The following is a 12,371-nucleotide window of genomic DNA, read 5'->3' as shown; positions in this document are numbered from 1 at the left end:
CGTTTTGATAGTGATGTGTTGCTGTTTAGGACGATGTTTTAAGTTAGAGCCAAAGAGGCTGGTTATTTGTCAGTATGGTCAAATAACTATAATTTGAGACTATTTTATGTAAAAAAAAGAGAAAATCTAACAAAAAGCATACTTTGGAATCATCAAAATGCTCTTATTTGAGAAGACTTTTGTGACATTGAGAATTGTGACAAACCGTAATGGAAAAATCTGTCTCTCTCTTCTTTCATCAGCTAGCAGCTTTCAGTGTTCTGATAAGGTCATCTCAGGGTCAGCTGGTCACAATGCCCTTATTCTCAGTTGTCATGAGATACGTCTTTGCCATTTTTCATCTCACAGGCCATTTACTGGGTGTCATAGGTAATATCTCTACTTTCTTTAACACAGGGCATTACCAAAAGGGTGCACCACATAACATCCACTATTCATGTTGTTCCTTACATAAGGTCTGTCCACTTTTTGTGTTTTACACTCACTTGTGTATCCCACATAATGCAGGTTATGTCTTTGACTGACCTTTGAAACAATCCAGGTCAAAAGAACAAAGGTTTATAAATACATATAATTTCTTACCTTCCATGAAGTTTAATAGACAAGCAGGACATCTCATATCTACCATAAATGCCCACCTTTGATGAGATGCGGGTTGATCTTTTTTTCTGACAGATTGCTAAGAATATCTGCCTTGATGAAAATCTGAATGCTGTGAAATTACATGATCATCCTATTCATACTGTGTGTAGCCATAACCTATCATTGAAATGCCAAGATGTCTCTACATCCAATATTGTATTTAGTGCTGATGGAAGGATAGTAGTTTAGTGCAATTAGTGTATTATTCATTTCCGTTCTGATTTTGGGATTGTTTCATGTCTGAGCCCTTTTCCTAGTATCACTCCTAATTTGTCACCATCATGGGGATTCTATTGTTAATGCTGAAGGTTTTAATTAAGACAAAGGGGCCATTTAGTGGGGTGATTCAGGCATTAGACATTGCTTTAAAATTAGATAATATTGTTGTTTTACTGCTTTTTTTTTGCTACTACCACTCTTAAGTTACACACTGATAATTCTATCTCAAACGGGAGTTCATTGAACAATCATCTCAGTCGTTTGAGACGTTTGATATTAAGTTGTATCCTACTAAACAGCTTCCTAAGGACCACTCTAAAACAGTAACACAATTCCCCAAATTAGCTAAGACACGAAAAACATAGAAAGCTGACAAACAGTATAGAGAAAGGTCAAACAAACATACACAGACATACATTTAGAGAGAGAGAGAGAGAGAGAGAGAGAGATCCAAAGACACAATGGCTTATATTGTCAAATATTTCAGATTTTGACAGGTTTACAAATTACAATGCATACACATTCACTCTGTTTTTACTTAATTTTAACCTGTTTTAAATACAATGCAAAGAATGAGGCTAAATGCATTTCAGCATGTCTTTGAACCAAAAAAGGCTAGTCTGTGTTTCCAGAACTGTATCATTTGTTTGCTTTGGTCTTCAGATAAAGGACCCCCTTCTAAATTTCACAATCCAAGTATGTTAGCCATGCAAACATGAATTCCACATGATTAGGTTCATATTCAGCAAGTCTCTGTGAGAGGCTTGCATGCTGTGTTATCTCATGCCTGCAGTGCAGAACTGTGAATTGTTTCAGCGTAGCTTACCTAAAGCAGCTTTGTGTTTACTAGACAGACAACACCAGCCTTTCACTTACAGAAAAGTAACCGCACAACAATTTTTGTTCTTCACAAAATCACTGTTGTTCAGTAAGCAGCTGTGTCTTTTTTTGGGTGGCTGTTGTTCTTATGCAGTTAAATTAGTAGTCAACACATACTGTATAAATAAATGTGACAAAAAAGGGTGTTCTCTCCTACACCTCTCAATATTGGGAGAGGAGTTATTTGTACAATGTTTTAAACCAAAGAATCCAATTAAGGTAGATGGACTGGTAGAGCAAGGGCATGGATCCCCAGGGACCACAAAACATCACCATCCCATCAAAACCAACAAAAACAAACATCACATCACCCATCACCCTTACTGTGTAGGGAAAAAACATCTTTTTAATTAATTAATAATTTGTAAATTATCCTGCAAATGTTACTTTTTAATTTGTTTTGAAAATGAACTTATGGTCATTGCCAGTAAGACCTAAAGCTGTGTTTGTCCTGCTAGTGTCACAGACACAGCTTGAGTCATTGAACACTACCACTGCCACAAGACAGTCAAGACACCTAGCAGGGAACATGTGGCTTTGGCTGCCAGCAAGACAGTGCCAGTTACTCTACAGGACCTGGTTATTCATTCTGTGTCCTTTATGAGACGTATTCATTAGATAGAGAGGGATGCAGGCCAATTATCAATATTGTAATCTGTCTTTATAGTCAAAATTGTTTTTATCAATGTAGGTGTATATAGGTTTTTAGACTAACACATCAGCTGTAAAATGATAGCCTGATGTGATGTCTAGTATGGGCTCCAAGCATAGGCTCCAACTTGACGTTGACTTGAAAGCAGGAAGTTGGGGATGTCCCACCACTGCGCTTGCGTGTGTTGCTGTGAGGCTAAAGTAGTCTGCTTACACTTCAATGGCCCTATATAGTAAAGTAGCTAGTTAGCTTGCAAGCTGTGAAACAGAAGAGAATTGTGAATGCGTATACAAACACCCAACTTCTACGCAGCCATATAGCATTCAGAGGATCGCTCAAATAATTACATGCCATACTGTTAGACAAAGGATGGGAGATAAAGGTTTGTAAGCAAAGTGAATTCTTTTTCAAGCTAGGTAGCTATGGTGTTCATGTGCGTTAGCTAGCCTGCTCCTTGCTTCACCGTCTAACGTATATCTTTCTTAACAAACAGCAGAAGCTATTTTTTAGATGGTGCTATAAAAGGCCGCTTACTTAGATGCGGCGTTTTCCTTGAGTAGTAATTTCCTAATGATATAAAATATGGCCATTCAAGACGTTGGATGCACCTTTGTCTCTAAACCGCTAGCTAGTTAGCTTTTGCACTGTCGGGCCCAAGCGAAGCTAGCTAACCCAAGCTGGCCATCTAGCTAATAGGTGCTGTGACGTTGTCTGGCAAGCTTGCTTGTTTGGCCATCGATGGTATGTTTTTGAGAACATGTAAACCACAACCTAGCTGGAGAGTTTGCATGTCCGTTTAGAAACATTTAAGTTGTTGTGATAATGACAGACAGCATTTGCGTTCAGTGAAATATTCAGTAAGCTGATTAACTGATTAGTTAGCTAACAGAAATTGTAGCTTGCTAGCATCCTGAAAGGTGACGTTAGTCAATCAGGCTAACATTATCCAGCTAGCTAAGCTATTTTGTTTTGAGATGGATGTAGTTAGCTTGCTAGCCAACCTTTGTAAAACTAACCAGACGTCTGATGTTATCGGCCAATTTAACAAGTAAAGCGCCTGGCGTTTTCGTCATTCTTGCATTCTTTCGTTCTGTCTCACTTTAAGCTGTAAGGTTAGATAAAGCAAAGTGAAACGTCTCTATTTCTTGGCCGTTTACTAACTTGACGTTAAGTTATCTGCCTAAGTAACGACAGCCAACATAGTTGCATACGACCTTACAATTACGATTAAGTAAAGTTTAGATTGGGTAAAATATCACCTAACCTCATCAAAACAAACCGACTGCGGTATTAACAGACTAGGGAGGTCGTGAAACAATTGCATTCCTTCTGGAAACTCCATCTCTCCCTTGTGGTGTTGCGTTATGAATCATGATTACTTGTTTCTCAAACACAGCTTGCTAGATACGCTATTTGTTTCATTTTGCCATAACTTTCAGCTTGTTCTTATAAAATAGTTTATGTGTATGTAGCCGCTCATCACATTTGGTAACATACAGAAAGAAACTCAAATACTACTGCTGTGATTATTCGTGGCCCTCCTCGGCGGGACGTTTTATTAAACTTCAGTTGGTTCTTGTTGCTTTTTCTATTTTCGCCCACTTCAGTGTCACATTAGCAAGATTTTGTATGGATAGTGTAATCAACACGACCAAATGGCGCGTGGAAATAGTATTCATATTTTGTATGAAGGGGTATTGATATGAGCTAGCTAAGGTGTGAGAAGGATGCCTTGACCTGATTGGTGCTAAACTTCAGCATCTCAGTACATATGATCATGTTGTATGAGATACTAAAGCTTCTCTTTCCCTCATCAGATTTGGATCTAACCAACCAAGTAGTCATGCTGTGAATGAAAACCATAACTCTCTTTTCTACTGCTTTTCCACTTCACACATTAGAGATGTGTGTTTGGAAGCAATTGTAGCATGAGAGATCGCATTCAGGGTCTGGTAAGTACTTGTCATTGATTTCAACCCCTCCTTCCAATTCCATGACTGATAATTCAATGTATTTTCTGAGTGTTATCTTTGTTGCTGTTATTTAAAGTCTCTTATTGTAGCGCACCCAGGACTGAACACTTCTCAAACTTGTAGTCTTAAAATGTGGAAAAGCACTAGAGACAAGTCAGTTATAACTGTATGCTTGTGGTGCCAAAATAGGAAAAAAAGGGGAGAAAAAACCCAGCCAGTTGAACCACAAGACGCCCTTGTCTGTGTCAACAAAAACACATCTAGGCCTGCAGAATGCCTGTTCAGGCAGATCATATGAACCAGACAAGCAGTCTGAGGAAGGAGACCAACAAAGCACAAGGGACTGGCCATGTTGGTGTTTTTGAAGGCGCTTATCATCACTATAGCAGTCTTGCCAGCCAACCTGCCTCTTTCATTATTTGGTGGTATAAGTGGACAACAGGGAGGAGGATGTGATAATTGTATGCTTCCTGTTAGTTGCTCAGATATATTGGGAACTATTGTCTTCAGCCGCTCCGCTGTGCCACTCGGCCTGCTTGTATAGGAGATCAGGAGTGTGGTCACCACCGGCAATTTTGGCATTTGACCACTGAAACGCTGCTGAAGGCTGAAGCCTGAAAGACTGATCTTCATAGAGCAAAATGTTGCCAAAAAAACCACCAGTATATATACTGCACGTTCTCACCATCTTCCTCCAAATTTTCCTTCACCTCCTCCCCGCCTTCCTTCTTCTCTGCAAAGGTTAAGTGGTGAAAGATAAAGGGACGTCAGCGCTTCTTGTAAAGGGGCAAAGCTGGCGATGTCACGGGTCCCCACCCCCCCTCCTCCCGGGGAGATGTCCGTCGGGCCTGTGGCGGAGAGCTGGTGTTACACCCAGGTAGGACCCGGGGAAGGCTTCTGACCCCTGACCTCTTTTTCACGCTTCATTTTGGTCACACAAGATCATTGCACAGCTAAGCAATCTGTTGCTTTAGTCAGAGAACATGCTGTGTCAAGTTGACTGTTGCCTATATCCAACGCTGATGATGGCTGATTCCCTGGCTGAAGTTTTTTAGACGTCAGTAGAATACTTAAGGTGGCAGGTTAACATGCTGGATGGACAGTTAACGTTAAAGGGGACTGCATAACTGCTCTTTTGTCTTGTTGTGTTTAATTTCATGTGAGACATATTTCTAAATCCAAGTCTTTGTCATGAATGTAGAATGCCTCTCTGAGTTAATGGGAGTTAATAACCCTAACCCTAGATTTCACATTGTTGTATTGTGAGGTTACCAGGGTTGGTATAAGGTTTATATTTTTCATTTGAAAATAATTCATATTACATTGCCAAAACCCTCTCGCAGCCTGCACATATGTAACGGATTCATTGTTTTGTTTCAGGTTAAAGTAGTGAAGTTTTCCTACATGTGGACCATAAACAACTTCAGTTTTTGCAGAGAGGAGATGGGAGAGGTTTTAAAAAGTTCAACCTTTTCTTCGGGTCCCAATGACAAAATGAAATGGTAGGCTAAATAAAGTTTTTATACAATTATGTGCATGTGGTCAACCAATTGTAAACCATAAGTTCAGCCTTTAAGATTCTAGAACATTCTCTAAGGAACTTATGCTCTGCCATATCTTGTGTTTACTTACTAGGTGCCTGCGAGTCAATCCCAAGGGACTTGATGATGAAAGCAAAGATTATTTATCTTTGTATTTACTTCTTGTTAGTTGTCCAAAAAGTGAAGTAAGGGCAAAGTTCAAATTTTCCCTACTGAATGCGAAGAGGGAAGAAACAAAAGCTATGGGTGAGCTTTTATCCATGTTTTTCTGAACTGTTACCCATTCCATTCGGTTTTACTCAGGCCGGGCCGTGTTGCTATTTCTGCTTTTGGAATGCTTCAGGAACAAAGTTATGCTTTGAGGGAGTCACTCAAGGGTGGATTTTGTTTTGTTTGGTTTTGGTTAAAACTTTTTTTGTGTCATGATAATGAAGAGTTACATGTCACGTTTTTAGTTTTTTTGTTTTTATCCTTAAATGAAAATTTCTTCTCCCACTGCAGAAAGCCAAAGAGCATATCGATTTGTCCAAGGGAAAGACTGGGGTTTCAAAAAATTTATTAGGAGAGATTTTCTGCTCGACGAAGCAAACGGACTCCTACCGGATGACAAGCTCACTCTGTTCTGCGAGGTAATGCTGCAAATGTTTAGCAGTGCTCACTATTCCCCTTCCAAAGACACACACACACACACACACTCACTCACTCACTCACTCACTCTCATCGCCTCACACACACACACATATTCTCTTTCATTGCCCCGCGTACACACACAGGCACAATTAAGGTTAGGTGCTAAAGCAGACACGGCTCCATCCTCTACCAAGCGGAAGCTCACACAGAGCTCTTAAATCTGGCGCGACACCGAATAGCCGAGTGAGCTGCCCCGCGTCCAATCCCCACCACGTCTCTGTGTGTGTGTGTGTGTGTGTGTGTGTGTGTGTGTGTGTGTGTGTGTGTGTGTGTGTGTGTGTGTGTGTGTGTGTGTGTGTGTGCGCGCGCGCTTTCACCGTCTGATCAGCATCCCACTGACACGAGGCCGAGGACACGGCAGGCAGCAGCGTGCGTGAAATGCAAAATCCACTGGTGTGACTGAGAGGTTTTTTTTTCTGTTGTTGTTGTTTTAGAGGGTGGGTTCGGTTGCATAGCCTGTCATGTTGGAACGACAACCTGCCTCAGCCACAAGTGTATGTGTGTGTGCTTGCTTGCTTGATATTAAGCCTTAAAGCTGAGCAGGCAATTCAGAAACAGGGCAGTTCAAGAAGGGTGACACGTGTTTGGCCTCTCCTGGTAATCCAGCCTGCTGAGTGCCCCAAAGACAGGGCTTCTGAGAGGCAGACGGTGCTCATGGGGGAGGCCGTCTGGGTGTCATACTCCCTTCAGGAGAGTGGGATCCTAGCATTCTTGGGATCAAATACAGCAGGAAATATCAAGCCATTGTTTAAAAAAATCACTCAAAAAAAAGACTCACATTTGTTATTTTCTATTAAGTTTGGTGTTTTATTTCAAATTTAGCTGGAATGTTTCGGAAATAAGATCAATGACTTTGTGAAATTTTGAAGGAAATTATGCCGAGCTAATGCGGCTGGGAAAAAAACAAAACAAAATGGATGCTGAAAGGGGTGCGATAATGAACTGGTCAATGAATTTGTGGTAACTCAATTATCAGAATATTGCCTTGGAAAGAAATGCCTATTGAGATTTGTGGAACGGTTTAATGCTTCGCGAGAAATGAGCAATTTCATAAAGCAAATTATATCCCTCTTCCTCATTAATTAGACAGTTCGTGAAATTAAATTGAACCAGTCGGCTGTCTAAGGCTTTTGTGAATTGCCTTCCATGCTGGGGCTTTTTTGTGTGGTTGCCGTACTCTTGAAAACAGTGCCTGTGCGCAGTATTATGATGTGTAGCGCTTAAAGTGTTGTTGCCAATTAAGAGTCCCTCCTATTTTGTCTAGTTACAAGGTCAGAACATTTGTTTGAATATCTTTGCTTTTCCTAAACACACACACCCAGATACACACACACACACACACACACACACACACACACACACACACACACACACACACACAGAGATGCATACACACATGTGCACACAGATGCATGCATACACACACACACAGAGAGATATACACACACACACACACACACGCAGACTTTCATATTTGTCTTCTCTATTACTGTGGCGTTAAGGTGAGCGTGGTCCAGGACTCGGTGAATATCTCGGGCCAGTCCAACATGAACGTGCTGAAGGTGCCGGAGTGCCAGCTGGCTGACGACCTGGGGAACCTCTGGGAGTGCTCGCGCTTTACCGACTGCAGCCTCTACGTCAGGGGCCAGGAGTTCAAAGCCCACAAATCCATCCTGGCAGGTGAGCAGCCGCCCGCCACCTGCTCCTCTAATCCAGCTCCCCGCGACACCCCCAGCCCCATCACTCTGCTGACGAGCACTTGTAGGGGGGGCGACTGGGACGGTCTCCCTCCCACCCAACCCCACCCCTGCCACCCTTCTTTAACTCTTCTGTGTCAGCAGTGCTCTTCCACTAAAGAAACCTATTACCGGTACTTAAAAGACTCAGGGCCCTGTCCGGAAAGGGCTGTGTTGGGATTAAGATGGAAAGATTTTTTTTGTGTGTGTGGAGTGGTTTGCATGCATGTGATGTGTTGGCTTCATGGTGTTGATGGGCCTTCTCCGGAGGGTTCTGGTATGAAGATGTGCTGGAATTGTGTGAGGTTTTCTCCATCATGTGCATAGTTTAATTTGGTCTGTCTGCTCATCATAATAGTATAACCAAACTGGTAATGTGTATTTTTCAATTTTGTTTCCTTTTAAGTCTAAACAGTTCATGTTTAATTTATTAGTTTTTTTGTGTTTGTGTCCCTGGTATTATGTGTTTAATTATTTGAATGGCTTTGTTGTTTTTCATGAACAGCGAGATCGCCAGTCTTTAATGCTATGTTTGAGCACGAAATGGAAGAAAGCAAAAAGGTTTGTCACGTTGATTTCTTTTTTTAATTCTGATCTGATTGTCTGCCATGTGATGGAGAAAGAGTTTATCCCGTTGTTCCTTTTTCGCCCCCCATAGAATCGAGTAGACATCAGTGACGTAGACCCTGAAGTCTTCAAAGAGATGATGGGTTTCATCTACACGGGAAAAGCGCCAAACCTGGAGAAAATGGCTGACAGTTTGTTAGCAGCTGCAGATAAGGTAGGACCTGTGTGGCTGCATATCTCTCAGCCCTGAAGCGTAGCCTCAGTTCTTACATTTGAGCTTGACCTTTAACAAGCCCAAACTACAACAGCTCCAAATACAATGAAGAGGGACAATATATAGTACACCGTCCACAGGGTTTGCTCCCAAAATAAGCCCTTCATGAAAAATCAAAAGGATGTGTTAATACCAAAACTAGTTGGCCTCATATGTGCCTTCTCTGTTATGTTCTCCTGTCTCCCCGTCTTATTTATTTATTTATCGTATTCTCTCCCCCCCAAAACCCTTTTTCTCCCCGTTCTCCATCCTCTAACCTTCACTAGTACGCTCTGGAGCGCTTAAAGGTCATGTGTGAAGAGGCTCTGTGCAACAGCCTCTCGGTGGAGAATGTGGCCGACACCCTCATCCTCGCAGATTTGCACAGCGCCGAGCAGCTCAAAGCACAAGCCATAGATTTTATCAACAGGCAAGCATCACTTGGAGAGAAAAAAAAAGTCCACTTGATAAATTCCTGCTGCCATTTCTGTTTACCTGGGTTTGAATGCTGGTTGTTTTTATATTTTATCTCTCCTCTACCATAGGTGCAGTATCCTCAGACAGCTGGGCTGCAAAGACGGGAAAAACTGGAATAGCAAGTATGTAATTAGCCGATATATGTGACACAAGATTAATAACAAACTCTTATCTCCCCCCCCCCCCCCTCAAAGAGATGCATTAGAATTCATTGTTTTAGGCAGGGAGGACTCTGCTGTTTAGCTGGTGCTGGAGCTCCGTATCGCTGCTCACTCTGTTATCAAGAGACTCTAATGTCGGCTCGAGCGCCAGTGCTGGCACATTTTTCAGCACGATAGCGAAATAACACGACTCAATTTTAAGTTTATTTCTCCCCCTCTTCCCGACTTTGTGGAAATTTAAAGAACACCTTGAAATGCCCTGGTAATATTTTTGTTTATGTTTCAATGAAGCAGCTCTCTTGGCCCCTGTCTTTTTCCACCAAGCTGGGAAAGGTATGCATTTGAATGGCATAAACTACTGAAAACATAGTTTGCTTAGTCAGTCAGGAGTTAGGTGAATGTTGAGAACCTGTGGTCCCAGCCCACCGTCCATAACAGTTTCTCTCCACACTCTCCATTGCCTTGCTGTGTTTTTTTTTTTTATTTTTTTTTTTTATATATATATAAATGTTTACTTTTTTTCTTTTGAAACTGCAGCCCTATTTGTCTTGATTGATTTTTAATGGGAGTGATCCGCTGCTGCTAATACGTTTTCCTCTCCCATTTATTTTCAGCCATGCCGCAGACATAATGGAAACTGCGGGCTGGAAGTCAATGATCCAGTCCCACCCTCACTTAGTGGCAGAGGCTTTTCGTGCGCTGGCATCTGCCCAGTGCCCACCCTTTGGCCTGCCCAGGAAACGCCTAAAACAGTCTTGACTGACTACCGCGCTGCCAGACTTTTCATGATAATGCTGGGTAGGGAGACGGGGAGAGCACAAGGGACTATGGAAAAAAAAAAAAATCCTCCTTACCACCCTCTTAACAAAAACAAAACAAACAACAACAAAAAACAACAAACTTGAAGAGAAATGCTAAGAGCAAACCTGATCCGTGTTTCTGTAGGGAGGGTGGGAGGCTTGTCATTTATCCACACAACTGTGTTATTCACTTTAAGTGATGGTCGGTCCTGGTCGTCAAGCTTTATCAGCTGATACCTTCTGTCATTTCAAATGGCCTTAACCCTCTCTGCCATTGCTCTGGTGTGGAGCACGCTGGAGCAGCTGATTCCTCGATTCTACGCTGTGCCTGCCTTGTCACGAAGACCAGGCCCTTCCTCCCTGTTGCACTAGTTCCCAAAGTGTAGTCATTTTGATAAATGGAGTTCTATAGGAACGTGTTAATGAGTTTGTTTAATGGGAAAAATATTATATATTTGTAATGTTTAGCCCGTTTTGTGACTAGACATTAAAACTAAGTGTCAACACTTGGAGCGCAAGGTCATTTCTTTTACACTTTTTGAAAAGACAAATATGCCCCATATTGATGGCACAATTTCTATGTAAAGACATTTAAACATATTCAGAAGAGAGGTGTAAAAGCAAGCATATTGTAAAGAAAGGACAATAAATGTATGCAGTGAGATGATGAGATGCTGTATGTAACTCGAACGGAATTCATGTCTGTATTCTGCCCCTAATCTATTAAACCTATGGGATTTAAAACAAAACAAAACAAGGTTTTACCTAGTCTCCAGGTGTACTGATTTTAAAGGTGTTTAAAACTGTGTCATTTGGAAGAATTATTTCACGCTAGTGATAATCCGGTTCAGATTAAGGTGGTAGTCATCATATGATTATGGGTTCTGTGATCAGCAAAAAAAAGGGAACTTCTGAAATACTATAATGTCCGATACTGTTTGAATGGAATGTCCAGGTTCAGTGTTAGTCATGTGTGTTTTCCATTTACCTGAAATGACCTCCAGATTCAGAAGTTTAATGAAGGCAGTGGGTTTGCAGAAGTGATGGTGTCAAACAGTAACTGGGAACTTGTGAAGGATGCTGAGCATCGGTGTCATTTTTTACTGTATGTGTTGTGTGGATGGGAACGAATAAAACAGCTGTCTGTTGTGGATTTATTTTGTCTTGAACTGTGGTATTACAATAGACCTGATGTACTCATCTTGATGAGTGTGCACAATACTGAATGAAGCATGTATTACTGCGTTGTTCTCAAAGGACACCAGAACATTTTGGAATTTCCCATGTTAAAAGAATAATGTTTGAAAGAATTGCCTGCAGTTAACTCATTAAATATTTTTTAAACAAGTGGGCTAGTGTCGTAGAGCGTTACCATTTAAAGGGACCCTTAAGTGAGAAAACCAACCTCTGGAGTTTCTTCCAGGAAGTAGTTGTAATGTATATTTGGTTGAGGTCCAGTTACAGACACATTTGTTTTAGAATTCATGGTTTTGATCAGAGTGTCCCACTGTCCCACAGTCTGCAATGCCTTATTACCGTATTACCATTATTACCGTGACGAGGGAAATAATTTAATTTGTTAATCCAGATATATTTTCTCTCAAGTAAAAGACTAAAATTCGTAGTGTAGTCTATGTTCAAGGATACATTTTGTTATCAGTGTTGTTTTTATATTCCCATTTCTTCTTTTTCCCCAGTAAATATTACTTTTTTTCCTTTTATATAAAGATATAGATCACGAAATTACACTTGGGGCCTATCTGATATGATCACCTTTCTAG

General features: G+C 41.2%; 1 protein-coding gene across 2 annotated transcripts; it reads left to right on the top strand.

The window, feature by feature from the left end:
* Positions 1-2,547: 2,547 nt before the first annotated feature.
* On the top strand, positions 2,548-11,743 carry spopla (speckle type BTB/POZ protein like a). Of its 2 annotated transcripts, none has more exons than XM_012830330.3 (12): positions 2,548-2,774; positions 4,210-4,344; positions 5,107-5,242; positions 5,746-5,867; positions 6,001-6,152; positions 6,408-6,535; positions 8,099-8,276; positions 8,838-8,893; positions 8,991-9,113; positions 9,440-9,582; positions 9,698-9,751; positions 10,405-11,743. In XM_012830330.3, the coding sequence occupies exons 3-12, from the start codon at positions 5,165-5,167 to the stop codon at positions 10,547-10,549; spliced, it is 1,179 nt and encodes a 392-aa protein (XP_012685784.1). In that variant the 5' UTR covers positions 2,548-2,774; positions 4,210-4,344; positions 5,107-5,164; the 3' UTR covers positions 10,550-11,743. The 2 variants fall into 2 exon arrangements, with proteins under 2 accessions (XP_012685784.1, XP_031443375.1); XM_031587515.1 differs by lacking the exon at positions 2,548-2,774 and adding an exon at positions 2,784-3,133.
* Positions 11,744-12,371: the final 628 nt, after the last annotated feature.

The sequence above is a fragment of the Clupea harengus genome, chromosome 2, assembly GCF_900700415.2.
Source record: "Clupea harengus chromosome 2, Ch_v2.0.2, whole genome shotgun sequence".
In the NCBI taxonomy this organism is placed as follows: Eukaryota; Metazoa; Chordata; class Actinopteri; order Clupeiformes; family Clupeidae; genus Clupea; species Clupea harengus.
Note: the sequence above shows the minus strand (reverse complement) of the source record. Positions and strands in the feature narration are given on the sequence as shown.

What these genes read in the sequence shown, in the direction of transcription:
- spopla (XM_012830330.3), top strand. Translation starts at nt 5,165, where the DNA reads ATGTCACGGGTCCCCACCCCCCCTCCTCCCGGGGAGATGTCCGTCGGG. An exon ending in GGAAGAAACAAAAGCTATGG is followed by an intron (nt 6,153 to 6,407) that starts GTGAGCTTTTAT and finishes CTCCCACTGCAG; the next exon opens with AAAGCCAAAGAGCATATCGA. An exon ending in AGCTCACTCTGTTCTGCGAG is followed by an intron (nt 6,536 to 8,098) that starts GTAATGCTGCAA and finishes TGTGGCGTTAAG; the next exon opens with GTGAGCGTGGTCCAGGACTC.